The sequence below is a fragment of the Sus scrofa genome, chromosome 7, assembly GCF_000003025.6.
Source record: "Sus scrofa isolate TJ Tabasco breed Duroc chromosome 7, Sscrofa11.1, whole genome shotgun sequence".
In the NCBI taxonomy this organism is placed as follows: Eukaryota; Metazoa; Chordata; class Mammalia; order Artiodactyla; family Suidae; genus Sus; species Sus scrofa.
This window is the reverse complement of record NC_010449.5, coordinates 1,792,710-1,820,493: the sequence shown is the minus strand read 5'-3', so window position 1 is coordinate 1,820,493 and position 27,784 is coordinate 1,792,710. Positions and strand designations below refer to the sequence as shown.

Here is a 27,784-nt window from a genome sequence, read left to right as displayed (position 1 = left end):
CCCGCGTTGCTGTGGCTGTGGTGTAGGTCGGTGGCTACAGCTCCAATTTGACCCCTAGCCTGGGAACCTCCATATGCCGCGGGGAGCGGCCCTAGAAAAAGGCAAAAAGACTAAAAAAAAAAAAAAGATTAACATTCAGAAATTGGTTTCATTTTTGTATAGTAACAATGAAATATTAGAAAAGGAATATTAAAAAACCTTTCAAAATTGCACCCCCTCCCAAATTAAAGACATAAGTATAAACCTGGGCAAGGAGGTGAAAACTACCAAACATTAATCAAGGAAACTAAAGAGGATTTGAAGAAATGGAGAGATTTCCTGTGCTCCTGGGTTGGAAGAATTAATATTGTTAAAATGGCCATGCCACCCAAAGCAATCTGCAGAGTTAACGTGATCTCTATCGAATTACCCATGGCAGTTTTCACAGAACCAGAACAGACAATCCAAAAATTTATATGCAACCATGAAAGACCCAGAACTGCCAAAGCAACACTGAGGAGAGAACAACAACAACAACAACAAAACAGCAGGAGGCACCACTCTCCCAGACATCAGACAGTACCACCAAGCCACAGGGATCAAAACACTGTGCTGTTGGGGCTCTCCTGGGTCGCAGCGGGTTAAGGATCTGGCACTGCAGGTGCAGCTGCTGGGTTGCTGCTGTCATGTAGGTTCAATCCTGGCCTAGGAATTTCCACCTGCTGAGGGCACAGCCAAAGGAGGAAGGAAGGAAGAAAGAGCAAGGGAGGGAGGGAGGAAGGACAGAAGGAAAGAAAAAGAAAGAGAGAGAGAAAGAAAGAAGAGAAAGAAAGAAAGAGAGAAAAGAAAAGAAAAGAAAGAGAGAGAGAGAGGAAAGAAAGAAAGAAAGAGAGAGAGAAAAAGAAAGAAAGAAAGAAAGAAAGAAAGAAAGAAAGAAAGAAAGAAAGAAAGAAAGAAAGAAAGAAAGAAAGACAGACAGATAGACTGTGGTATTGATACAAAAACAGATGTATGGCTCAATGGAATAGAGACCCCAGAAATAAACCCAGACACCTAAGGTCAATTAATCTTCAATAAAGTAGGCAAAATACAAAATGGAAAATGACTACCTCTTTAGCAAGTGGTGCTGGGAAAACTGGACAGCTGCTTGTAAATCAGTACAAACACACCCTCACACCATGCACAAAAATAAACTCAAAATGGCTTAAAGACACTCAAAACATAAGACACAACACCATAAGATCCTGGAAGAGAACATAGGAAAAACACTCTCTGAGGTAAATCACACAAATGTTTTATTAGGTCAGTTTCCTAAGGCAAGAGAAATAAATACGAAAATAAACAAATAACAAAGAAACAGGCCTTAAATTTAAAAGCTTTTGCACAGCAAAGGAAACCATAAACAAAATGAAAAGACAACCAAATGAGGGAAATATTTGCAAATGACGTAACCAACAAGGACTTAATCTCCAAAACAAATAAACAACCCATGTAATTCAACATCAAAAAACCAGACAACCCAATGAAAGAATGGGCAGAAGACCTCAATAGACATTTTTCCAAAGAAGACATAGGGATGGCCCCTGGGTACGTGAAAAGATGCTTAACATACAAATTATTAGAGAAATGCCAAAAAAAAAAAAAAGATCAGAAAAAAAAGGAGTTCCCATCGTGGCTCAGCGGAAACGAACCCGACTAGGAGCCATGAGGTTGCGGGTTCGATCCCTGCCCTTACTCAGTGGGTTAAGGATGCGGTGTTGCCCTGAGCTGTGGTGTAGATTGCAGATGTGGCTCGGATCTGGCATTGCTGTGGCTGTGGTGTAAGCTGGCAGCTGTAGCTCCAATCAGACCCCTAGCCAGGGAATCTCCATAGGCTGTGGGTGTGGCCCTAAAAAAAAGACAAAAGACAAAAAAAAATTTATTAGAGAAATGCAAATCAAAACTACAAAGAGGTACCATTTTGCAGCAGTCAGAAAAGACATTATTAATAAGTCTACAAATAACACATACGGGAGAGGGCGTGGAGTGAAGGGACGGTCCCCCCGTGTGTCTCTGTGACATGACAGCTCATTTCTTCTCACTGCTGAACAATATCCCATCGCGTGAATGTGCACATCTGGGCGGCTTCCAGGTCTTGGCAATTTTGTATAAAGCTGCTATAAACACCTACGTTCAGATTTTTGGGTAGACATACCCTGAAGACGTGAGGACTTAGTGCAGACACGGGTGGCTCCACACAGACACACTTAGGGATCTCTGCACACACGGGGTTGCTGGGCACACACCCGCGTCTCCAGCCTGCCAGCTGAGGAGCCCGAAAGAAGTCACGCTGTATCACCAGGCAACACCTAGTGGCCAGTTCCTGGTTTCTAAAAGGGTTCCCAGAGGCCAAAGCGGAGCAGATATGGTGAACAAAACACATTTTTTTCTCGTTTTTTGTCTTTTTAGGGCAGCACCCGTGGCATATGGAAGCTTCCAGGCCAGGGGTTGAATTGGAGCTGCAGCCGCTGGCCTGCACCACAGCCACACCAGATCCGAGTCACATCTGTGACGTACTCCACAACTCACGGCAATGCTGGATCTTTAACCCACGGAGCGAGGCCAGGGGTCGAACCTGAGTCCTCATGGATACTCGTCAGGTTCCATACCACCGAGCCGCAATGGGAAGTCCACGATAATTTTAAAAGCACAACTAATGGAATAATGAAATAAATGGAGAAGAAATAAACCTCCTTGCAGAAGAATTCCAAGTAAATTAGGCAGATATTCCAGTCTAGAGGAGGGCAGCATCACCCCCCCCTGCAAGTGTGGGCTCCACAAAGCGACTTCTCTCCAAATCCTACAGCCTGGAAAGGGGAAAAGGGAATACAAGGGCTTCAGCCAGAGGGTCCGATCAAGTCCAACATCAGTAGTCAGGAAGCATGTTGATGGGGTGAGTCATAAAGTACCCTCGATGCGACGAGAGGGCACTTGCCCTCTGATCTTCCTCCCCAAGCCCATGACTCCAGTCCAGTCCTGAGAAGTCAACCGAGCAGGTTCCACCAGAGGGCATCCCGCAGGACCCCGACCCGTGTGCTTCAAACCACCAAGGTCCTCAGAACCAAGACTCTCTGAGAAATCCGAGAAGACAAGACACCAAAGGTAGCGTGGACGGGGCTCTGGGACAGGAAAGAAGCCATTAGGTGAAAAGCTAGGTCATCCCAGTACATGATGGACTTTGGCTAATAATGCGTCAGCGATGGTTCATTAATTGTAGCAAATATACCACAGGAACGCCAGACAATACTAGGGAAACTATAGCCATGGAGTGTATGGAAACTGCACTAGCTTCTCAATTTTTTATAAACCTAAACTGCTTTTGTTTTGTTTTGTTTTGCTTTTTAGGGCTGCACCTGCAGCATATGGAGGTTGCCAGGCTAGGGGGTCTAATTGGAGCTACAGCTGCCAGCCTACACCACAGCTCACAGCAATGCTGGATCCCCAACCCACTGAGAGAGGCCAAGGATCAAACTTGCATCCTCATGGACACTAGTTGGATTCATTTCCACTGTGCCCCAAGGGGAACTCCCTGACAATTCCACTGCTTTTTTTTCAAAGACCCAACTCTGGGTTTCATTTTCTGTATTGGTTTTGGGGTTGATTTCACTGATTTCTAGTCCTGCCGTCGTTATTTCCTTCCTTTTGCTGCTGTTGGGTTTAAACAGGTCTAATTACTATTTCTTAAGGTGGAAGCTTAGATTATTGATTTTAGCCTTTCTTCTTTTCTAAAATGAGCATCCAATGCTATACATTTCCTTCTCAGCACTTCTTTATCTGCGTCGCACACATTTTTATATCCTGTATTGTCATTTCCATTTAGTTCAAGGACTTTCCTCTTTGATCCATGGATTATTTGTAAGTGTTCCGTGTAATTTTCAAGTGTGGGGTGATTTTTCTACGATCTTTCTTCTACGGACTTCTAGTTTAAATCCACTTTGGTCAGATAATGTATTCTGTATGATTTCAATTCTTTGAAATCTGATCTGACTCGGGATATGGTCTGTGTCAGGGAATGTTCCGTGTATACTTGAAAACAACGTGTGTTCTGCAGTCGTGGGATGGAATGTGATGTGTCAGTTCGATCCCACTAACATCTGATGCTAAACATCAGTTATTTCCTCTCCTGCTGATCTCTTGTCTCCGTCACAGAGATAAACGGATGCTAATGAGAAATCTGCAGTCACTTGAAAGGTTGTGTCCTTGTAGGTAATACATTTTTCCTTTGGCTGGTTTCAGTATTTGTTCTTTGCCTTCCATTCAGCCGTTTCATTGGGACAGAGTTGCTTTGCTCTGTGTGTGTGAATTGTAGCTCCCGCTGTTTGGGACTGAATTAGTAGGTTTATGCCCTTCACCAAATTCAGAGACTTTAGCCATTATTTCCCCCAATACGTCTCAGCAGGGCACCCACTCTCTTCTCCTTCTGGGAGTCCAGTGACACCTGTCTTAGGTCTTCTGTTATCATCCCACAGGTCTCCGAGGCTACGTTCATGCTTTTCTATCCTTTTCTCTATTATTCAGGGGGAATCATTTCTATCGATGCATCTCAGCTCAGTGGCTTTTCCTTCACCTTCTCTATTCTGCTCCTGAGAGAGTATTTGGGTTCCTGCATTTTTCACCTTTAAAACGTCCACGTGTTCCCTTCTTATACCTGCCATTCATTTATGGAGGATGTTTTCACTTTTCCATTGGCTTCTAAAGTAGTTGCGATGGGTCACTGGAGCATCTTCATAATTGGAGCTGCTGTGGTGCGAGCTCGTTCCCACATCGGGATCATCTGTGTTAGCAAGTCTGGATTTTCTTTTTCCACCCACGCAAATCGAGATCTTGGTTCTTTGAACGCCAAGTCATTTAGAATTCTATTCCAGCTACATTCACGATAAAGTCAGGAAACTCTGGGTCTCATTGAAATTCCATGGAGAATATTGTCATCTTTGTCTCGGCAGGTAACCAACCTGCTGAGGTTCAGGTCACTAGCTCTAGTTTGCTGTCACTGGGCTGGGAGTCCCCTGAGCCTTCAGTTGTCAAAGCCTTTGTAGAGCGTGTGTGGGCGCCCCCTCGTGGTCAGTCTTGGGCTTGAGCCGCTCTCAGTTCTCAGTCCTGGGAGCAGCCAGACCTTGTCCTCTCTAAGGTGGGTTCTGTTGTTGCAGAAACTGCAGAAACCATGGCAGCGGAAGGAGACAAAGGGCCCTCGGAGATGCAGGAGAGTGAGGTTTATTCCGCACTGGTGCGGGCTCAGAGGAGCCACCTCCAGAGTCTGAGCACCAGGCCTTTGTTCTCTGCAACGTTTATACATTACAGGCTCTCGGTTTTCCGTGTGAGCAGCCCGGACCTCGCCCTTCCCCGAGCAGACAGTGCTCCTGCCTAAGAAACTGAGCATTAAGGTGACGGAAGCGAAGCTGATAGGCAATGCTTGGAGCGCGGTCAGCAGGGCTGCTGGCTTGGACATAGGGCACGTAGTTGCTACACAATTACAAGAAGGATGGTGTGAGGCCAGCATAGCTGAAAAGGCTGGCAGTCAATTTTCAGGGCTGGAGGTGGTGGGGGGGGGTCCCTCAGTTAAAACTCTTACTTCACTTTGTGTGTCTGCACAGGCACCAAACTCCATGTCCCTGCATCCCTGGGAGGAGGGGTAGTGTAGACGGTTGGGGCTGGGGCTCTGAGGCAGTGGGTGACCCTGGCCCGGTGACCCATGAACGGGTGGTCACCCTGCTGTCAACCCCACACAGCCCCACCCCATCCTTCTGCAGGAATCACAGAGGCCTCACGCCACAGCCTCCTGATGAGGCCGCGGAGACGCAGTCCCTGTGAAGGAGCCGGCACCTGGCACCATGCCAGCGGGTCTTCCGTAGGCGGTAGCCACAGTGAGCCCCCTTCCTGGCAGGGCTCCAGAAAAGGCCTGCAGCGGCGCCGGGGGCATGGCTCTTGCGGGGGGGCCTACAGCAGACATGGTGTCCCTCAGATGCATTGGCCTGGGTCCACCCTGGTCCCCGCCCCCTGCAGCACCCACCTCCAGAGGGAAGCAAAGGCCCCACCCTGCTGGGCAGGCCCAGCCCGGTCACGCCTGGGGCTGGGAGGTGGATCACGGGCCTGGAAGCTCCTCTGACTGGTGACCTCTGGCCCAGATGCCCTGGGGTCTGTCCAGTCTTCCCCAGGCACAATGCCGGGACTCGCTACCACACACAGCAGGAGCCCCACCCCAGCTCAGGGCACCACCTGAGATTAGAACCAACCCCTTGGGAAGGTGGCGACTCCCTCGGCCCAGGTCCCCTTGTGAGCCAGGAAGCAGAACAGGAACAGGGGACTGTCCTGAGGAAGATCTGAGACAAGAGGGCTTTCCTCCGACTCTCCAGTGAGTCAGGTTCAGGACTTGTGAGCACCGCGACCCTCAGGGTCTGGGCAGCACTGAGGCCAGCTGGCTGCAGCTGGGTCAAAGGAGCAGGGTGACGTGAGAAGGGCCCTCAAGCCATGTTTACATGTCAATGGACTAAATGCTCCAATCAAAAGACACACAGCAGATTGGACAAAAAAAAGCAAAAGCCTACAATGTGCTGTCTACAAGAGACTCACCTTAGGTCACCTTAGGGCATAGAGATTGAAAATAAGGGGGTGGGGAAAGATATTTCATGCCAGTGGACAAGACAGGAGGTGCAATACTTGTATCAGACAAAATAGACTTTAAAACGATGACCATAAAGAAAGACAAAGAAGGGCAGTATTGAATGATAAAGGGATCCATTCAAGAAGAGGACATTAGAATCGTCAATATATATGCCCCTCATATACGAGCACCCCGATGCCTCCAACAAATACGGACATAAAAGGAGAAATTGATGGAAACACAATCATAGTAGGAGACTTTCACACCCCACTCGCATCAGTGGACAGACCCTCTAGACAGAAAATCAATATGCCAAAACAGATCCTAAATGACACAGTAGAAAAGGTAGGCTTAGTTGACATTTTCAGGGCATGACACCCCAAAAAATCAGAATACATTCTCCTCAAGTGCACATGGGACATTCTCAAGGATCGATCACATACTGGGCCCAAAACTAACCTCAACACATTTAAAAGTATAGAAATTCTTTCAAGTATCTTCTCTGACCACAGTGGCATGAAACTAGACATCAACCACAGGAAAAGAAATGAGAAAAAACTAACTACATGGAGACAAAACAACATGCCACTAAAAAAAACCAAAGGGTCAGTGAGGAAATCAAAAAGGAAATTAAAATATACCTTGAGACAAATGATAATGAAGATACAACCACTCAAAATCTATGGGATGCCACAAAAGCTGTGCTTAGAGGGAAATTCATAGTGATACAGACCTTCCTCCAAAAAGAAGAAAAATCTCCAATCGACAACTTAACCCACCACCTAAATGAATTAGAAAAAAAAAAAAAAAAAGAACAAATAAGACCTAAAGTCAGCAGAAGGAAGGAAATCATAAAGATCAGAGAGGAAACCAATAAAATAGAGTCATAAAACCATAGAAAGAAAATCAACAAAACCAAGAGTTAGTTCTTTGAAAAGATAAACTAAATTGACAAACCTCTGGCCAGACTCACCAAGAAGAGGAGAGAAAAAACTCAAACAAAATAAGAAATGAAAAAAGAGAAATCAAACGGACACTGCAGAAATACAAAACACCATAAGAGAATACTCTGAACAACAGTGTGCCAACAAATTTGACAACCTAGAAGCAATGGACAGCTTTCTTGAGATCTCCATCTCACAGATGCAGACACTGAGGCACCGAGCAGCTGGGTGACTTGCATAAAGTCAGAGAGTCATCACCTAGCAGCCGACTCAAGTCCAAATCCATGCAGTCGGAGATCAAAACCGTCCCAGTGGAGCATGTGCTGAAGAGTTTGCAAGTTCAGCTTTGTCTTGAGGGGGGGAATCGGAATCTGTTCTGGTGTCATCATTTTTGAAACACTCTGATTTGCCGCCTTCTTCCTTTTTCTCTAACCTACTATTATCTGGGTACAAAGAGAGACGGGAGATCACATCCTAGAGAAAACCCTACAGCGTGAGTGCCATTCAATACTGGCCTCAGTCGGGCCACTTCTAATCAGGAAAGAAAGGACACCTTGCAGAAGGGATGCAAACACGGACCGTAACTCATCAGCGACATCCCTCCCGGGGCCTCGGCTCCAAGTCCACGGCACAGAGATCAGATACGGTGCCAGGGCAGCCCTGCCAGCTCGGCTCAGCCTCGGCCACGTCCTTCAAGCCCATTGAGAGGCCTGGGCTCCCAGGGCACGTAGGCGATGAGAAATTTCTTACTTACATCGGACCGGAGACAAATCTTTCTGCGGAAAAAAATTCCTCTTGGTCATAATTCAAGGAAGAAGAAAAGGGCCGACAGCGATGTGAGTGCCTCATACCACTTCGAAGCCAAGCGACAGGATTTTTAGTGCATCCTCTTTAAAAAGATGATTTCACCGTTTTCAATGATAATTTGGAAGCTTCACTTTCCCCTGAGTACACCCACTCAGTTGGAGGACGGAGTAAACCATGTCCTTACAGGATGAAACAAGCATATTTTATGAATGATCTCGTCTAATTTGTTTTCTAGGGGAGAGGGTTTTAACCAGATCTCCTGCAAACAGCAGCAGCCTGCCTTCTGCCTAGGCCGACGGGGCACAGGCTTCTGGCCTTGGCAGCGGCCACACCCTGGCGAATATCCATCTGATCCTAAGAATGGAATTTTGTTTTCTTCTCCTCCACACCTGGACTCAAACCCCCGCCCCGAAACACCACGGAGGCAATAGAGAAATGGGACCAGGGAAGGGGGCGGCCCAAAGGCTGCCGAGTCCTGCACCTGTGGCTACCCCTGGCAAGGAGCAGAACGGCAAACACCACTTGTGCCCGGGGGGCAGCAATGACCAAACGCGGGAGAGAGAGAGCAACAACAAGCAATCACAAATTCTTGATTTTGAATCAAGCTCTGAAAGGGAACTACGTATATATGTAAAAGAATCTTTTTAGGTTTATTCTCCCAAGAATAGGAAATTGAGAAGCCCTGTTCTTATTAAGCCTCTCCCAGAGCCCAGAGTTTCTCACTTGCCACGTCCTGGAAAAGCGGGTTTTTTTTGTTTGTTTGTTTTTTTCCCTGAAGATTTTATTTCGGCTCCCACCTGGGTGTTGCAAAAGGGAGGACCCTCTGGGAGCTCTGGATTGGCTGCCGGCCCTGCTCCCTCTCTCGAGGGCCCTGGGCCTGGGAGGACGCCGAGGCCACCTGCTGCCCCAGCGAGGGCCACGAAGCCTCACTTTGCTTCCAGGTGATCCAAGGGGTCTCTAAATGCCCTAGGTGGCTGGGCCCCCCACTTTTACCTCAACTGCACAAGAACCCGGTGTGTTCCCAGGGTTTTTGCTTATAAATTGCAGAAGGGGAGAGGCTTGGAAAGTCTCATCTGCCCACCAGCACTGGTGCTTCTGATCCTGCCATCTCGGGGTCCCTGTCGTGTTTACATCCAGTGTGGCCTCAGGGACCTTGCTCTGCTGGGAGAGTCGTGCCTTAGATGGTTCAGAGTCCCCACAGCCCCCAGGGCCCCCGCACTGGGCTCCAGAGGGGCAACTCTTCCAGCTCACATGCACTCAGAGGTGTGAAAACAGCAAGAGTCTAGATTGAAACCAACCCCTGCACATGCAGAGCACATGGGAAGGGATTTGTTCCGCGAAAGCAATAATGATACAGGAAACCTGATACTGTTCTGATGTTTTCTGGCTTCATTGTTTCTACTGAGAAATCGCCTGTCAGTTAAACGGTGGTCCCTTCACAAGGGACCGGCTCTTCTTTTGAGGCAGGCAGTTTCACTAGGTCTGGGGATCGGTTTCCTCTCACTTGGCCCGCCTGAGTATGCGGTACTCGCTGCATCTGAGCACGAACATTTTTCATACGTTTGGGGAAACTGCCAGGCATTGTAAGTTCTGAAACGCGGCATTCCCGCAGGTTCTCTTCCTTCCAGAAATCCACTCTCTTCTCTGTCTCTCAGTCTCCCTTCATCCTGTCCACCGCCTTCCTTATTTGTTCAGAGCTGTCTTTCAGGTCACCTGTTCCCTCTTCATCCGTGTCTAATCTACTGGTCAATCTGTTCGCTGAGGGAGTTTTCATATCTCATCTTTTTTTTTTTTTTTTTTCAATTGCAGAAGCTTCATTCTCTCCCATAGGAACTTACTTCAAGCTTCAAGAAGAGACGCTCCAAGAAGGGGCAGAATGAACCTATGATTTGTTTCTCGCAGCCGGAAGCCCCAGCTCATGGGAGCCCCTGTGCTTTGGGAAGCAGCCCACCTGCTCTGGGCCCCAGGCCCCCTTGCTGCTGCATGAGGGGTGTTGGGTGGGATTCCTGGGTTTCTCTCCCACAGGGGCTTCCCTCCCATGGGGGCTGCCTGGAGTTGGTACTCTGCAAGGTCATATTCGGCACCTGGCATAGCACGTCAATAACTCTGGAGCCCAACCTGCATTTGCAGGCACCCTGGCAGCCAAGCCTGGCCATGCCTGAATGGCTCTTGTCTGTTGTCAGTGTTTTGATTCATTTTTATTTCCTCAGACACTTTATCCATTGTTACTGGGTGCTCTGTATCTCCTCGCAGCAGTATTTGAAGCGGGTGGGTGGTGGAAACTACTGCTTGGTCTTTCTGCTTGTTCTCAGTCCTAGCGTGTGGTTTCCTCGTGTGTTTGGTGGTTTGCAGCTTCTCTCTGGGTGGCTTCGTGAGTGGGCATCCTGACAGATGCTTTCCTCTGGAGCAATTCGCATGCATCTTCCGCACTGAGGCTCCTTGTCACCTGAGCCACCTTGTCTCCTGAGATTTCTCCTTGTGCCATAGACGTGGGCAGAGAAAGTCCCACTCCAGGATCTCATGATGCAGACTTCTCTGCTGGGACCAGGCATGGGACAGCTTAGCTTCCTCTCTCCCTGGAAGGACAGGTGTAATTTTCTTTCTTCCTTCGTCCTCCCTCCATTCCTCCCTTTCTTTCTTTCATCTTATTAGGGCCACACCCAAGGCATATGGAGGTTCCCAGGCTAGGGGTCAAATCAGAGCTGTCAGCCCATGCCATAGCCACAGCAATGCCTGATCCAAGCTGCATCTGCAACCTACTCTATAGCGCATGGCTACACCAGATCCTTAACCCACTGAGCCAGGCCAGGGATCAAGCCCACATCCTCATGGACACCAGTCGGGTTTGTTACCTCTGAGCCATAATGGGAACTCTGTTTTTTTCTTTTTCTATTCTTTTTTTGTGTGCCTATCTAGGGCCAGACTTGCAGCCTATGGAAGACCCCAGGCTAGGGGTCAAATCAGAGCTGCAGCTGCCGGCCTCCACCACAGCCACAGCCACGCCAGGTAGGGCAGGTGTAATCTTCCACCAGCTCCTCAGATACCCCTCGAGGCACGGCCTCCATTCAGCTGCCCGCACTGCGTAGACCCGGGGCCTGGCCTCGTGCTTCTTTGGTTGGAACATTGATGTCAGAGAGTGTCGCTCACCCAGGGTTCTGACATGGGCGTGTGACCTGAGGCAGCCGAAAGTCCCGCATTTCTTCCCATCCTGCCTTCAGCACCTGGTTAGGTGTCGTTGCTGCCGGGCAAGGTTGGCGGGTGGGGGTGGGGAGAGCTGGGGACATGCGTGGACATCTCCCGAGGTCCCTCATGACCTCAGCCGTGCATTTCAGTGTGTTTCTTGGGATTAACTGGTCTCTGGGAGTTTTTGCTGCAGGAGGGCTTTGGAGAAATCTCATGTGCTCCTCTGCCTACAGCAAGAAGTGAGCATCTCAGTAGGGTTTTCAACCTCAAGCAGAAACTCTGGAAGCACCGTTGACCTATAAGCATCAGATCCCTGCTGAGCTCTGCGAAGATTCTTCTTTTCCCACAATGACCTCCCCCCGCGGGGCCCCCTTGAGTCTTTTCTCAAAAAGGGCCTCAGCTCTGTGCTGTCTCCACGCCCCTACCCCCGACCCCAGCCCCACCACACGAACTCTCGAAAAGGCTGCCCTGGTTTGAGCCTCAGCTCTGCCACATGGAGTGGGGGGACCCTGGGCAAGTCACCTCCACCCTGTGGGCCTTGGTTTTTCCACCTGTGAGATGGAGACAATCAGAAGTGCCTGCCAGCTCTTGCCTGGAGAAACCCGCACAACCCGTCAGTGATTCAGGAGTTGAAATGACAAAGGTCTGATTCCCGACAGACTCTGTCCTCAGGATGTTTCGGTAAAATCCAATATGGAATGAACTTACATCGTGACACATCCACCCAGCGTCACAGAAAGAAGCACTGAGAGGCAAAGAGAAATCAGACACAGCAGTGCCCACAGGCCGAGCTGGGCTGGGCCAGGACCAAGGGGATCCCAGCCAGTATTTCAGAAAGTTCCTGGGGCCCAGGGCGAAGATTACAATGGGCAGGGCTGAGGGACTCCTGGAATCCTGCACCGCCGGCGGGTAGGCGTGAAGGACAGGGTCCCTCGTTGCAGATGGGGAAGCTGGGACCAAAGAGATGGACCAGCTGGCTGAGGGCCCTCAGCGGGCGAGGGCAGAGCTGGAATGAGCCCTCGGGTCCCCCCACAGCAGGGTCTCACCCTGTCCTCCTCCTCCTTTGTCCGCGAGATGCTGCGTGCTTAACCCAGCTGAGAAAAAGAGCGTGATCTAGGACCACAGGTTCTAATGTTCTCCACCTCTGTGTACGTTTGTCTCCTTATAACCATATTGTAAAATTAATTTGTTGGTTTTCATTGGAGTATTTCATAGTTCCATGTAGCTACTAACTGCCCTTGTTGAATTATGTAGGCGTGTGCTAGTTGCAATTGCTATAAAGCCCCTTATAAAAAACGGCAACGTACTGCCTCCCAGGACCAGAGAACCGAAGAAAAAAGTCCCAGCTTCAGGCAGGGATGGGTCCAGGCGTCAAAGGGCATCAGAGGAGGTCACCTCCTTCCATGGCCCCGTCGAGGTCTCTGCAGTGCGGCTCCCACCACAGCACAGCACTCTTCCCACCATGCCCCCGAACCAACAACCTCCAAGCTCAGGGCTCCCAGTCCAGAAGCGAGAAGGCTCCTCCTTCTTGGCACCTCTTGGACTGAATCTCGCTTCCTGGGGCAGGGAGCACTGAAGGTCAGGGGTGTGAGGAGCCCTAAGAAACCACAGGGCTTGTTGAAAGGGAATGTTTCTGGAAGGAAAAGCCAGCACTGTGGTGAGAAGAAATGGGAGCAGGTGTGGGCAGGCGAGGACGCGATGGATCGGGACACTGGCCCAGCCCAGCGGGCGGGCCTGGCCTTTGGTCACCACCGGGACCCCAGGCACAGAGGTGGCTTGTACAGAGGAAGCGGGTGCTCTGGGCTCCCATCCCGGATCTGCCCCACTCTAGTTGTGACCCTCGGGCAAGTGTCTTCGCTGAGCTCGGCCTCAGCTTCCCCATCAGTAACGTGGGGGGCAGCGACGGGACCTGCGCACGGGGCTCCTGCGAGGGTAAAGGCGCTCGTACCACCCCTGAGGAATCTGCAGCACCCCGGCCAGGCGGCCTCCCATAACCTCGGACCAGTTGCTAAGGAGACACAGGTCCTTGAGACTCCTACTTGCACTCGTCTGCAGCCTTTCCTTCCCCGGGGGAGCTGCCTGGGTAAAGCCAGCCCGTGTTCCCAGCCCTGGATGTTTGTGGCCAGGCTGCTCTCAGCAGCCCTGAGCTGCTCCAGGGTTGCAGGCGGAGGAGCGCCTGTGCTGGGACGACCCACAGGATGTGACCTCAGGCCTCTGGTCCTGTCCTGGAACCTTCCTTTAGGAGCCAAACAAAACAGCCCGAGCACAGGGCCGGTGGGTGGGTGGGGGCCACCTGGGCTGCGGGCTGCCTCCTCTGCCTGCGTTGCACCCCTACCCCCCAACCCCCACCATTCACACACTGTCTTTCCTGCTCCCTCTTGGCTGATGATTTCTGGGCTCGGCCCCCACCAAGCTACCCCTTGGACCCGCGCCCTCTCCCTCTGCCATGTTCCCAGCTGCCAGGAACGGCCCCCAAGCTCCTGACACCTTCCTTGTGTTGCTTCTCAACCACGGGATGGCCCAATGGTGCCTCTGGCTCCTGGCAAGCACACAGGAAGCTGAGCGCAGAGCTGGGAAACCTCTGCAGAGAAAGCCCCAAACCCACCGACCTCAATGAAGACAGGACAAGAGAAGGGCTTCAGGCTGAAAATAGAAAGGCAATGCACATGTGCTGACCCGCCTACAGACACACAGGGGAGGTGGCCCTGCTCTCTCACCTGGCGGGACTGCCGAGGAGGTGGCAGAGACGGGCTTGGCGGTCATTGGAGGGAGGAATCTGTGGCTCTTGCTTTATTCTTTTTTCTTTTGGGCTTTTTAGGGTTGCACCCATGGCATATGGAAGTTCCCAGGCTAGGGGTCAAATCGTGGCTACAGCTGCCGGCCTACACCACAGCCACAGTCACACCAGATCCGAGCCAGGTCTGCGACCTACACCACAGCTCACGGCAACAGCGGATCTTCAACCCACTGAGCGAGGCCAGCGATGGAACCCGCAACTTCATGGTTCCCAATCAGATTCGTTTCCACTGAGATGGAACCTGTGGCTCTTGCTTTATTATCTTGGAAGACAATGAGTGAGGAGCTGGGACTTAGATGCTGAAGGGGAGGAAGAGGCTTCAGCAGAGATGCCGGCGCCCCAGGAGGTGGTCTTTCAATAAAGGCTGGACGGCCAGACCATTCTGAGCACGAGCCCTGATCCAGCTGCTGTCACCTCCCGGCGTGGCTGACCGCGTGTCGGGGCGCGGGGGTCACGGCCCGAAGTACCAGGGGGGCGAGCAGTCGATGGGCTCCTCCTCCCAGATGGTCTTCAGCCTCTGCGCCCAGGCGGCCACCATCCCCCTCCGCTCTTCCTCTGATGCATATTCAGGACCAAAACTGACCTGAGGGGCCAGGACCTTGAACCCACAGAAGTGCAGGGTACCGTGCTGCAGCCACAGGGAAGGGACAGCTGGTGAGAAGGCGCCCTGCGCACGCACAGCGTCCCTGAAACCACCAGAGGGGAGGGGGGCAGACACGCCTCCAGGAAACCATACACCACCTTTCCTGCACGGAGTGACCCAAAAACATCCTGCCCCGGAACCAGAGGTCATGGGAGGCACAGGGTGCTGGGCAGCGACGAGGCAACAAATTCCCCTCTGATAACGGAGATGAGGGTGTCATCTCTGCCTCTGAGTCAGACACTGATTTCATGGTTTTTTGCCTGAATAGGCAAATTATGGCATGTCCTACAATGGAATATTCTAGAATGAAATTAACCATGGAAGGCCGTTTAAGACATGCGTTAAGTAGAACCAATAACAAGAAATCTGAAGCAGTATTTGTGGTGTATGTAAAAAAATAAATAGGATAAACCTAAGCATAAAAGCAGATATTTAAGAAAATAGATGGGCTGTAAGGAAATTCCTCAAATCTTTTGGTTTTGTTTTGGTTTTTTAGGGCTGCACCCGTGGCATACGGAAGTTCCCAGGCTAGGGGTTGAATCAGATGCTGGTCTCCACCACAGCCACAGCAACGCTGGATCCTTAGCCCATTGAGCAAGGCCAGGGATTGAACCTGAGTCCTCACAGATACTAGCAGGATTCATTTCTACTGAGCCACAAAGGGAAACCCCTCACCAAATAATTGAAAGTGATTACTTTTAAAGGGGGATTAGGAGAACTGAATTTCTGTGTTGATGAAAATTTCGAGTCTCAGGAGTTCCCATGGTAAGTACTCATGCAAACCGAAAAAGAGGTGAAAATTTTTTAGCAAGAAGACTGCGGCCTGGCCAAGGGCACCTCAGAGCACCCCCCGCCCCCGCCCCCAGAGAGGACATTGTAAATGACCATTTTCTGCGGTCGAGTGTCACTAGAGGCGACCACTTCCCTGCTTCCTTTCAGAGACTTTTGTCTAGAAACTCACTGTCCTGCCTCTGCCTTCCCTAGACCCACACCCGGGCACCTGCCCCATGGGGTGGGCGGTGGCAGGGCCTGCCACGGTCCGTGTTCTTCAGGCTCAAACCCACTACCGACGAGATCTCCTTCCTGTTGGACACATAGCCCTCCCGACAACCTGGAAGCACAGTTCCCACGGAGGTTTCTGGGTCCCCGGGAGCTCCTGATGGGACCGGATGGCCCAGAGCTGTCCCTGCTCCCTGCCGCGGCTCTGTGCTTCCCTGGGGATGCCCGGCCCCCTTCCTCCCTCCGCAGACAGCCGGCCTCGCTGCCCCCAGGCCCAGGGGGCACTCAGGCAGCTTGCAGCCTCCTGAAGAGCCCACAGGAGCTGAGTCCTGGGCTCTTGGGGTGGGGGGTGGGCTCTGGGGAGGGGGCCCAGCGCCAGGCTCCACAGGCCCATGGCTTACAGTGGGCATGAGGCTGTCGGATGCAGGCCAGGGCCCTCTTGCCAGGGTTCCAGGGCGACGCTGCCTTCAGGAAGCACAGCCAGATGGGGCCGGCTCTACCCCTTCTGAGCACGTTACACACACACACACACACACACACACACACAGGGCCACCTTGGGGTTCTGTTTACCCTGGGGTAGGCGCCCACCAACCAGGCCCGGCTTGGCCTCTGCCCAAACATCTCACAGGCTCTCACAATATGTCTTTTCCCCATCGGCCAGCCTGTTCAGTGCTGCTGAGTAACGTTAAAAAGACAGTAGGGGAGTTCCCTGCTGGTTCAGGGGGTTAAGGATCCGACATTGTCACTGCTGAGGCTCAGGTCACTGCTGTGGCATGGGTTCAATCCCTGGCCCAGCTTTCAGGCCTCGGCACAGGTCGCGCTGCACCTGGCCACGCTGCGGGGGCAGGAGGGTGGGACGTACCTGGAGGGGCCAGAGGAAATAGCGAAAATCTCCACGGACTCCAGTTTTCGAGTACATCTCGGCAGTGCCGCCCGTGGTGAAGGACAGGACGGCCAGTTTACCCTGCGGAGGGGACGGCAGTGCACTGGACGCCATGGGAGCAGGCTGGGAAGGGTCTGTGATGCCAGCACGTGGGGGGAACCCCTGGGGCAGCTCCCAGGGAGGAACTGATACACTGCCGTCTCCGTGCAGACAGCTGCAGGTGACAGCTCCGTGCTCAGGGAGGAGAAGGGGACAGAGCGGAGGGACCGTGCGGACACAGAGCTGACAGGCCCTGGGGCTGGGCAGGGAGCAGACTCAGGGATGGGGGGAGGGCACGGAGGCCAGAGCTGGGGCGGCTGTGGGGGAACGCTGCCGCCAGTGGTGCCCGGCTCAGGGGACCACTCAGCAAAGGGCAGCATCAGTTTGTGGCCCCAGGTGGACCTCATGGGTCATCCTACACGCACCTGTTTGCTGAGGCCTTTGGAGTGGGAACGTACACTGTCCCGTTTTAATGGGAAGCCCAGGGCTCCCACGTGCTGTGCACCCTTAGGTCCCAGGCAATCGCCACCCTGAATGGGGTGTCACGTTAACATGTTTGCAAGGCAGGTATGTGACCCTCGGAGGTGAGCTGGCACCCAGCCAGGCCTGAGGCTGCACTGCGGAGCAGGGGCCCCCAGAGGCCAGGTCACTGCCCCCACCCCCACCCAGCCCCCTGGTGTGCCCGCCTTCGGATGCAGACTCTGCAACCCCCCCGGAGGAAAGGCCGCTGACCCTGAGGCAGGCTGTGACCTGCAGTGGTACACGCAGCAAATGCAGAAAATGCAAAGAAACTGTAACGGACTGAAAAGAACTGCCTGCGTGTACACTTGGGGCCAATTATGGACAACAGGGCCCAGAAAACCTAAACCAACCTTCCTGAACGAAGAATCGGGAGCCAAAGGCGGGTACCATCCATGGACCTGGCGCAGCTGCACCAAAGCGGTGGGCCAAACTCTGGACCTGACCGCTAGCCTCCCCCTGTATAAGGACCCAGCTGGGCCTCCCCCGCAGGCAGCCACCTTGGCTCCCTCCCCATGCATGGGGGCCTGGATGGAGCCTTGCCCGAGTGTTCCCGCCAGCCTCTTTCCCAGTCTCTCTGGATGAAGGAGGCCAAGGGCCCTGGGATGTCCCCACCTCGGGAACGATGCCCTCTGACCGCGCGAGCAGCGGGGCCTGCACACAGCTGGTGCTCCAGCAGCCCTTGGTCAGAAAAGGACACCGAAGGGACCTGCCGAGAGCCCCCCATCCACACGGAGCCTCCCGGTGCTACCTTGAGGAAGCCGTCGTCGTAGAAGCCCGGGAAGTCGAAGGCGAAGCCCTGGCACAGCACCCTGTCCATCCAGCCCTTCAGGATGGCCGGCACGCTGAACCAGTAGAGCGGGAACTGCGGGCGGGACACCGGGCAGGGGCTGGGGTCGCTGCTGCTCCTCCCCAGGCCCGGCAGGCAGGGGTCACCGAGAAGGGGGCGGCACGAGTGGGAACGCTGCTCCCTTTCCCTGAGACAGGGCAGGGTGCCGGGGGGACCAGGGCTGGGCAGACAGAGCTGACTGGTCACTGTCATAGGCGGCTGCGCATCCCAGGGACTGGCCCCGAACGCCAGTTCCGTAAGCTCTGCTGGACCCCGAGACCCTGAATCCAGCGGCCAGAGGGCAGGGGTGGGGATGCGCTCTCCCCTCTCCCCGGCGGGGGCGCGAGGCGGCATCTGGGAGTGGCTGAGGTCGGTCCTGAGACACCTGACCCCTGAGCCCAGTCTGCTCCCACAGAAGCCCTAACACCACGCCCTACGCCATCACCAAGGAAAGGACAGGCACACAGGCGACCCTCTGCTCCTGAGGGCGGAAGGAAGCCCACGTTTCACGTGCTTTCCCGACAGATCTAACTCAGGATGCGGCGCTGAAATCGCAGCTCCGCAGCCTCCTGCTGTGGGAGGCCCACCAGTTCCTGAACCTCTCTGTGCCTCCTCTCCCTGACCTGCAATAGCTCAGGGCACCGTGGTGGGGACGCGGGGACACAGCCCAGCGCCCGGAGCAGGGTGAGCCCGGCGAGTGCTGAGCTAGGAGCACGGCGGCAGCAGTCCTACGACAGGACACTGGCATCCGTGCTGAGGGAAGCAATCAGCTTACACGCAGGCCCCCGGGCAGAGCATCTGAAGGAGGAGGAGCGCGGAGGGGGGGGAGGTGGGCAAAGAGACCCTCGGAGAAACAACAGGCCCTGCTTGTGTTCTCCAGGTGGGGGCAGGAGGGCTCCGGGGGAGACGCGGTGCGAGCCCCGCGTGTGGGTCTGCTCGGCCCAGGGCCAGATGCTGCTGGGGTCATGCGCTCCTCCCAGCGTGAAGGGGGTAAGGCACAGGGTGCTCAGGTCCAGGCCCCGAGGGGGACAGAAGAAAGTCCCCTCTGTGACCACATCCGAGCCCTGGCGGCTGGGAGGGGCTGGTGACGAGGGCGTGGGCAGAAGGGGGGCCTTGGCGCACAGGCCCGGGAGGAGGCCCACACGCTCGGCACGACCAGACGTCTCGGGCCCGCAGGCTCCAGGGACATCCTGGCTGCTTGCCTGAGGCTCAGGCCCTGGACGGTCCTGGCTCTCCTGACCCCAGGACATGGGGACATGTGCAGACGCGCTGGGAACAGCAAGGCCCCTGCCAGGGGTGGAGCTCAGGATGGGGACTGGGGCTGCGCAGAGGCCTCCGACCCAGCAGGACAGAAGCAGAGGGAAGACCCACCTGGAATATCACCAGATCAGCCTCCTGAAGCTTCTTCTGCTCCTCGACGATGTCGCTGCTCAGAGCCTTCCTCCTGTAGGCCTCATGGGACTCCACCCCGTAATTGAAGAAGCTGGGGTTGGAGAGGGCGCCTGCAGGGACAGGACAAAGGTCCTTGCTCAGGGGGTGTCTGTGGCCCCGCCAGCCAATCCCACCAGTGTCACTGTTACCTGGACCCCCCACGGCCCCAGCCAGTCATCAGACGTGCACTGAGACCCGACCAGGTGCTGGGCCCTGGGGTCAGACTGGGGACAGAGACAGGTATAGCCACTGTCCTCACCCTACGAGACTCGAAGTCAGGAGGAGATGCGGAGAAACACGTGATGACACACAACACGACCCGTCAGCAAGCTCAGGGTCACGTCATGGCCAGTGAGGCCGCACACCCCGCAGCCCAGTCACAGGTGGTGTCTCTCTGCCTGTGTAACGGGGACAATGACCAGCTCTGCACAATGGGGGTGGGAGGTGGGCGTGGTCACCAATGCAACCTGAGGCTGCCTCCAGGCACAGGGTTCTGACGATGGAGCAGGAGTTCTCCAGCGAGCCCAGAGAACTGGAACAGGGTAGGGGTCCTTCCAGGCAGAAGTCACCGAGAGGACAACCTGGTCCGCCCAGAAAACGGCCACTGTGAGCACAGCTGAGGAGCTGGGGTGAGGGCCAGAAGGCCTGCAGGTGATGGGGCTGCAGCGATGGGCTGGGTCTTGTGAGACCCTCGATGCGACTAAGCATTTCCTGCACACAGGGGACCCTCCCGAATACCTAAGACGCGCTTGGATCTGGGTCGGGAGAGGCTCCCTGTGGCCCCAGGCCTCCCCGGGGGGGGGGGTGCAGGCGGCAGCAGGGGTGGGGTGTCTGCTGGACCCTGCAGCTCAGCCCATGGCCACTGGACTCAAAGGCAGGTGGTCTGCCCTCCACCCTCAGGGGCTTCTGTTCCCAGGAATGTTCCCCTGAAGGCACTGCTCAGAGTTAGTAACAGGCAACCGGGGTCCAGAGACCCCCCGCCTCTCTCTGCTGCACATTCGTCACCTTCGCCTCTTCCTGCCACCTGTGGGCAGGGCGATCCCCTCCGAGCAGAGAGGAGGCCGAGGCACAGGCCCAGCTCTGGCCACGGGGCCCTCGTGGCAGCAGAGGGACGAAGAGGCCCAGGGGTGGCCCTGCCAGCAGCGGGCCCAGCCCATCCACAGGCCCAGACCAGAACCCCTGGGCCTCTGCTTCCTCCTGTCTTATTTGCATTCAGAAGTGCCCCCTGGCTCCCTTCTGTGCAGAAGGCACTATGCTGACCATGGGCCTGAGCAGGGGCCTGTGTCTCAGGCAGGCCACCAGCCGCCACGTAGTGTCCACAGCTGACACTGGGCACGCCTGATGATGGTAAACTGATGGGAGAATGTGCATGGGGAGCTCCCATTGTGGCTCAGCGGTTACTGAACCCGACTGCTATCCATGGACGCGGGTTTGATCCCTGGCCTCACTCAGTGGGTTAAGGATCTGACCTCGCCATCAGCTGTGGTGTAGGTCGCACACGCGGCTCAGATCTGGCCTTGCTGTGGCCGTGGTGCAGGCCAGGGGCTACAACTCTGATTGGACCCCTAGCCTGGGAACCTCCACATGCCTCCGATGCCGCCCTAAAAAAAGACGACAAAACAAAGAAGAAAACTGGCAAGCAGACCTGCCGGGGCGGGAGGGAAAGCGAGCCAGGGAGGACCCGTGCCCATCCCTCTGTGAACCTAACGGGCTCAGTACAAAGATCCGCACTGCTTTGGCTCTGGGGAGCTAACTGAAAAGATGCTACGGAGAAGCAGAGTGAGAGGAGGTCGGCAAAGTAAAAAAATAGACGAGTGAGCGTGACCTGACTCAAACAGTAAATAATCTGCCGAAATAATTAAGCCACGTGGTACTGAGTCAGGGGTAAGAAAACAAAACCAGAATGCAATGTGTGGGAGAGAATAAAATCGTGTGGGAGGAGCTGCCGTCGTGGCTCGGTGGGAACGAACCTGACTAGCATCCATGAGGACGCAGGTTCGATCCCTGGCCCTGTTCAGTGGGTTAAGGATCCAGCAGTGCTGTGAGCTGTGGTGTAGGTTGCAGATACGGCTTGGATCTGGTGTGGCTGTGGCTGTGGTGTAGGCCGGCAGCTCCAGCTACAATTTGACCCCGAGACTGGGAACTTCCATGTGCCGCGGAAGCGGCCTTAAAAAAAAAAAAAAAGTGAGGAAATGGAGATAAACAGCGGGATCAGGTAACAGTGTTGCGAGATCTGGGGGGGTCCTTGGAAAAAAACAGATCCTTAACCTGCTGAACCAAATCCATGCTGAGCAGAAACTGGCACAATATTATAAATCAACTACACTTTCATAAAATAAAAATTCTGAATAAAGTGTTTACATTTAAAAAGCAGAACCTGTCAAGGACCAGAAGGTACTATTGCTGTGCTCGGGTCACTACTGTGGTGCAGGTTCGATCCCTGGCCCAGGAACTTCAGCGTGTCACGGATGTGGCCCAAAAGATAGAAAAAGAAACTACACCACCTTCAAAAAATAAGCCTAGAGGAGTTCCTGTCGTGGCTCAGTGGTTAACGAATCCAACTAGGAACCAGGAGGTTGCGGGTTCAGTCCCTGGCCTCGCTCGGTGGGTTAAGGATCCGGTGTTGCCGTGAGCTGTGGTGTAGGTTGCAGACGTGGCTCAGATCTTGCGTTGATGTGTCTCTGGTGTAGGCCGGTGGCTACAGCTCTGATTAGACCCCTAGCCTGGGAAACTCCATATGCCGCAGGTGCGGCCCTAGAAAATACAAAAATAATACTAATAATAATACTAATAATAATACTAATAATAATAAGCTTAGAGATTATATGACATGAAATCTGGAGGCCAAACTTTTGGATCTCTGATCAAAAGCCAACAAAGTGAAAGGAAACAAAATTCTGCATGAAGAAAGCCACCAGATGTAAAATCAAAACTAAAAAAAAATTAGGTAAAAGTGTACTTACAATGCACATCCCACATTCTAGGCTAATGTTAAAATACATAAACAGCTCTTTAAAGTCAATAAGAAAAAGACCTAATTTCTATTTTTCTAAATGAGCAAGGAATGTGTTCAGATAATGCATAGAAAGTATCTGATTAAAACAGCAACATAAATATTACAAATATAAACTATTAATATAAACAAAAAGCCAAAAGTATTTAGCTTTTCAAAGAAAAGAACATGAAAAAATGCCTTCAGGAGTCCCCGATGGAGTGCAGTGGGTAAGGGTCCCCCATTGCTGCAGCTGTGGCATCAGTCACAACTATGGCTTGGATTCAGTCACTCGCCTGGGAACCTCCACAAGCCACGGGTGCAGCTAAAAAAAAAAAAGCCTTCAAAATATCATGTTCACCTTAAATATATACCATCTTTATTTGTCAATAAGATCTCAACAAAGCTGGAAAAAAACACTTTAAATTAATTAACTAATTTACTTAATTACTTACTTTTCTTTTTAGGGCCCCATCTGTGCCATACAGCAGTTCCCAGGCCAGGGGTCCGATTGGAGCTGCAGCTGCCGGCCTACACCACAGCTACAGCAATGACAGATCCCCGCAGCTCCGGTTCGACCCCTAGCCTAGGAACCTCCATATGCTGCTGGTGCGGCCCTAAAAAAAAAAAAAAAAAAGAAAGAAAGAGGTCAGGCCGAGGAAGACAAAAACCGTATCTAGATTTTTTTTTTTTTTTGGTCTATTTTGCCTTTTCTAATTGGAGCTGTAGCCACCGGCCTACACCAGAGACACACCAACGCAAGATCTGAGCCGCATCTGCGACCTACACCACAGCTCACGGCAATGCCGGATCCTAACCCACTGAGCAAGGCCAGGGATCGAACCCACAACCTTATGGTTCCTAGTTGGATTCGTTAACCACTGAGCCACGACGGGAACTCCAAGAACTATATTGCACTTAGAGGTGAAATCTTAAACAACAAAACACAGCCCTCCCAAAACAAAATTAAAAAGTAACTGAGCTTCTGAAAACAGAAACCAGGTTGGTGGGCGCCTGAGGGAGGAGGCCAGGGGGTGGGCGATACTGGGGAGGGGGTCAGAAGACCAACCTCCAGGTCTAAAATGAATGTCACAGGGATGCCGCCCACAGCAGGGTGACTAGAGCTAAGACTACTGAGTATTTGAAAGAGTGGATCTTGACAGTTCTCATCAGGAGAGAACAAAACCGTACCTGGCGCACATGCTGACTGGACCTGGGGTCATATTCCGAGTGCAGCCAAACACCCAGGTCTGACGCCGGACACGGGACGTGAGCAGACTCTTACGTAAGCTACGCCCCCATCGGAAAAGCACAAAAGACAGAAAAACAACACACAACGCACCAGTGACATCCTTCCTCGTGGCACTCGGCTCAAAGCCCATGGCATAGAGGTCCGAAACGGTGACCCTGCAGCCCTGCCGGCTCAGCTCGGCCACGGCCACGTCCTTCAAGGACCCGTTGAAAGACCGGGGCTCTTGGTGCGCGTAGACGATCAGCACCTTCTTACCTAAATCCGGACGAGACAGCACTGCTCGAGGAGCCCAACTCCTCGGGGTCAAACCTTCAACAAGGGCGAAGGGGGCATCGCGGTGGTTGAAGCTGAGCAACACCAACCTTTGTGAAGGGGGGATAGGTGCCAAGTAATGAGCATTTCCAAACGCAGCTACAGTTTATTAATGCACGTGCACGCACGCACACGCGCACACACACACACACACACACACACCCCCACATCCCGGGCCCCGCTACGACTGCTCAGGAAGAGCGTGACTGAGCCCCGTGAGAGCCCCCCCTCTGTTCGGGCCGTTCTCTTTGAGGGGTGTCGGCCGTGTTGCCTCATATCACAGGAGACCCTGGGCTGGTGTGTGCTGACCCTCCAGGGCCAGGCCTCAGCCACTGCCCGCGGCTCCTGCAGATCTGACACTTAAACGGACGTGAAAGACGGCAGCTCTGGTCTCTCGGGGCAGGGGGGGCCTGCATGGAGTCTGGTGCCGGGGGCGAGGCTGACAACTAGAGGCTCTAAGAAGCCCAGGTCTTACAGGTCAGGGCTGTGTCACCAGGACCCCAATAGCCTCTGAATCCTTTCCCTTGTTCACAAGAGTCTTCTCAGAGGCAGCTGTGGGGCTTTGCTGAAATTTTCCTTGGGACCACCGAACACCAAAATGTTTAAACTCTTGGTTTAAACTGTTCCATTGAGGCCCTTGGAGAAAATATAGATGTTAGTTTGAGGCAAACAGCTTGTGGCATTCAGCTGGGTGCAAAGGTGGATCCCACAAGTTAGTTTAATGATTAACGTTTTTATTTTAGGGAGTCCTCATTGTGGCTCAGCAGAAATGAATCCGACTAGTACCCATGAGGATGTGGGTTCAGTCCCTTGCCTTCAGTGGGTCAGGGATCTGGCATTGCCATGAGCTGCAGTGGCTGTCACAGATGTGGCTTGGATCCCGCGTGGCTCTGGCTGTGGCTGTGGTGTAGGTGGCAGCTGCAGCTACAATTCGACCCCTTGCCTGGGACCTTCCATATGCTGCGGGTGCAGCCCTAAAAAAAATGTTTTAATTTCTCAGACTCTGATTATAAAAGAGGCTATTAGGGCATAATAGGAAAAAGGAGACAACTGAAACGTCCAGTAAAAGGCCTCTACTGGGCTGAGGGTGCCCCCGGGGAGACATGGTACAATTCCTGGAGCCGCTGTCCTCTGGAAGGGGCTGCGGGAGGCGGGAGCCAGAGCCCCAGGCAGCTGTAAACCTCCTAGAAAGCACAGGACAGGCCCCATGTGTCAGTAGTGCCGAGGCTGAGAAACCCTAACCTACACGATCACGTGTAAACTACGCTGGAGTTTTATGCTCTGAAACGAGAGGATTTTCATGCTATCTTCAGAGAAAAAAGATACTGCAGAATTGGTGTGTGTGCGTTTGTATTTGTGTGTGTGTGTGAGAGAGAGAGAGAATTGTGCTGAATTGTGAACCATGGTTACTCTTGGGGTCTCATTCACTCCGAATCTATTTATCCAGCACCCACTCTCGCCCCGAGACTGGAGGCGGAGCAGAGGCAGGATAAACATGGCCCTTACGTTCCAGAAACTGACAGCTTGGTGGGGCTGAAGTGGCCCGTCAGACAAAGAGGAAAATATAAAACACGATAATGCCATATAGCAGTCCACACTATAAAGAAAACAGGTTTGAGCCACTGCAGTGTGGCCTGGAGTTTTTAGAGCAATGTCTTCAATTTCCAATGAAAATGTGAACGGAAGAGAGTGTCACGCCCCCAGAGGGAACAGTCACCTGCCATGTTCCTGGGAGATGGATGTTCTTCTCTGAGTCCTGCCGGGAGGAGGGTCTGCTGTCAGTCCTGGCACAGAAGATCCCGTGGGCTGGGCCCTGGGCTGTCAGGCACGCTCACCTCCTCAGGGACCCCCAAGATCTAGGAGAGCAAAACCACAGTGAGGGAGGTAGGCAGGCGGGGAGGGGAGGCCCTGCCAGGGCAGCTTGAGGCAGAGGGAAGGGCAGGTGCAAAGCAGGAGGTAGGGACTGGTGGGGGTTTCAAGAAAGCTGGCCTGACGCACCGTGGCTGAAACAGAGCTGGTGGGAGCTCTGGTCTGGAGCACAGGGGCGGGATTCCACCCTGAGTGTGCTATGCAGGAGTGCCACGACCTGGTGACCTGGGATAGGTCAGCTGTGTCCTGGCAGACTCAGGGCCACCTCATCTTAAGCCTCCTCGGCGGAGGGCTTAGACACACTCTGGTTTCAGCTTTCACTGCAATGCCCACAGTGGGCACGCCTTCCCCTGCAGCCCCAGGCCTCCCCAGTCCCCACCGCTCTGCTCCACCCAGCTCACCCATTTACGCCCCCTGCCAGGCCCCAGGACGCCCTGGTGTTTCTGGTCCCCAGTGGGTCGGAGTCCCTAGTTGTACAGAATGACAAACAGGCCTGAGAAGTAGGCTGCTGTTCTGAACAAAGCCTCAAGCCAGGCTCTTGACCCGCTGCGCGCAGCGGGTCACCTCCTCAGCCACCTTCCTGGCCTTCCTTCCTCCTTCCACAGCAGGGCTAGGGCTCTCCTTCCCTAGAAATTCTGTACTTGCCAGGTCAACGGGAGGAAATATTACACGCTTGTATCTCACAGCACGTCAAATGGGCTGATAGTCTCGAGGCCTATCATTTCATCCTCATCAGCATCCAGAAGCTAGTTCACGGCGTTCTAACTCTATTTCCTAAGCCTCTTTCCCCAAGAGCAGCCCAGCCCGTCTCTTTCTATCAGCGGGTTACCACTCACTAGCGGCCACTCCACTGTCTGCGCGGCCATCCGAGTCTGTCTCTCTCTCCGCGCTTGGGTTTTTTCATCCCCCAAACTATGTATAAATAGGGGTGCAGGAGGCATCTGAGGAACCCTCGTTCCTATTCCTGAATTTCTTTGGCTGAGAGTCACCGAGACTGAGGTTAACGAAGCTGAGTTTCAGGTCCCGGTAGAGTCTGCGCGGTCCCCGAGGCAGGAGCTGAGCCAGACCCGGGCTGTCCGCAGTCCCGGGCCTGGTCACCGCGCCGCCCTCGCGCCACCCCAGGCTGCCCGCTTCCGGTCTGCAGCCGGGGTCAGCGCGGCCCGACGTGCAGGACCGAGGACAGGGGCTGAGCACAGCGAAGGGCCTGCTCACACCTGCGCCCCGCCCCGCACGCAGGAGAGGTCTTGGGGAGCGAAACCCGCGGAACCCCTCGCCCTGGGAAGGGTCCCCAAGCCCGGCCTCGGGAAGGCGAGGGCACTCACCTCGGCCAGCGCACGCCTGGGACGAGGGGTAGGTCGTGGATGCCCTCCGGGAAAATGGCCGGCACCCAAACTACGTTCTCGCAGCGCGGGCCGCGCACGAGCCGACGCCTGAGGGGCGCAGCGGGAAGGCTGCGCGAGGTTTGGCGCAGGGATTCGGCCGCGCGTCTACGCCCTCTTCTCCGCCCTCCTTCCAGCGCAGCCCGTGCCCAAGCCCCTGCCGCCGTCCTGGCACCGCCCCCTTGCCCGCCTCGCCCCTAAGCCCCACCCCACGCGCTCTTCGCCAGATCCTGGTTCTGTTCGGACCACCCTTGGCGCCCTTGGAGAATTTCCTCCCACCCTTGGCGCC

At 53.8% G+C, this 27,784-nt stretch overlaps 1 protein-coding gene across 6 annotated transcripts; it reads right to left on the bottom strand.

Moving 5' to 3' along the window:
* On the bottom strand, window positions 14,578-27,749 carry NQO2 (N-ribosyldihydronicotinamide:quinone reductase 2). 6 transcript variants are annotated; one of them, XM_021100118.1, is made up of 7 exons: window positions 27,439-27,749; window positions 25,965-26,103; window positions 24,026-24,190; window positions 19,632-19,762; window positions 18,183-18,296; window positions 16,853-16,954; window positions 14,578-15,033 (listed from the first exon to the last, which is right to left on the bottom strand). In XM_021100118.1, exons 2-7 carry the CDS (start codon window positions 25,969-25,971, stop codon window positions 14,914-14,916), a joined length of 639 nt encoding a protein of 212 aa, XP_020955777.1. In that variant the 5' UTR covers window positions 25,972-26,103; window positions 27,439-27,749; the 3' UTR covers window positions 14,578-14,913. The 6 variants fall into 6 exon arrangements, 5 of the variants coding, with proteins under 5 accessions (XP_020955777.1, XP_020955773.1, XP_020955778.1 ...); XM_021100114.1 differs by having other exon boundaries at window positions 14,578-14,975; XM_021100119.1 differs by having other exon boundaries at window positions 14,578-14,975; window positions 24,026-24,297; window positions 27,439-27,703.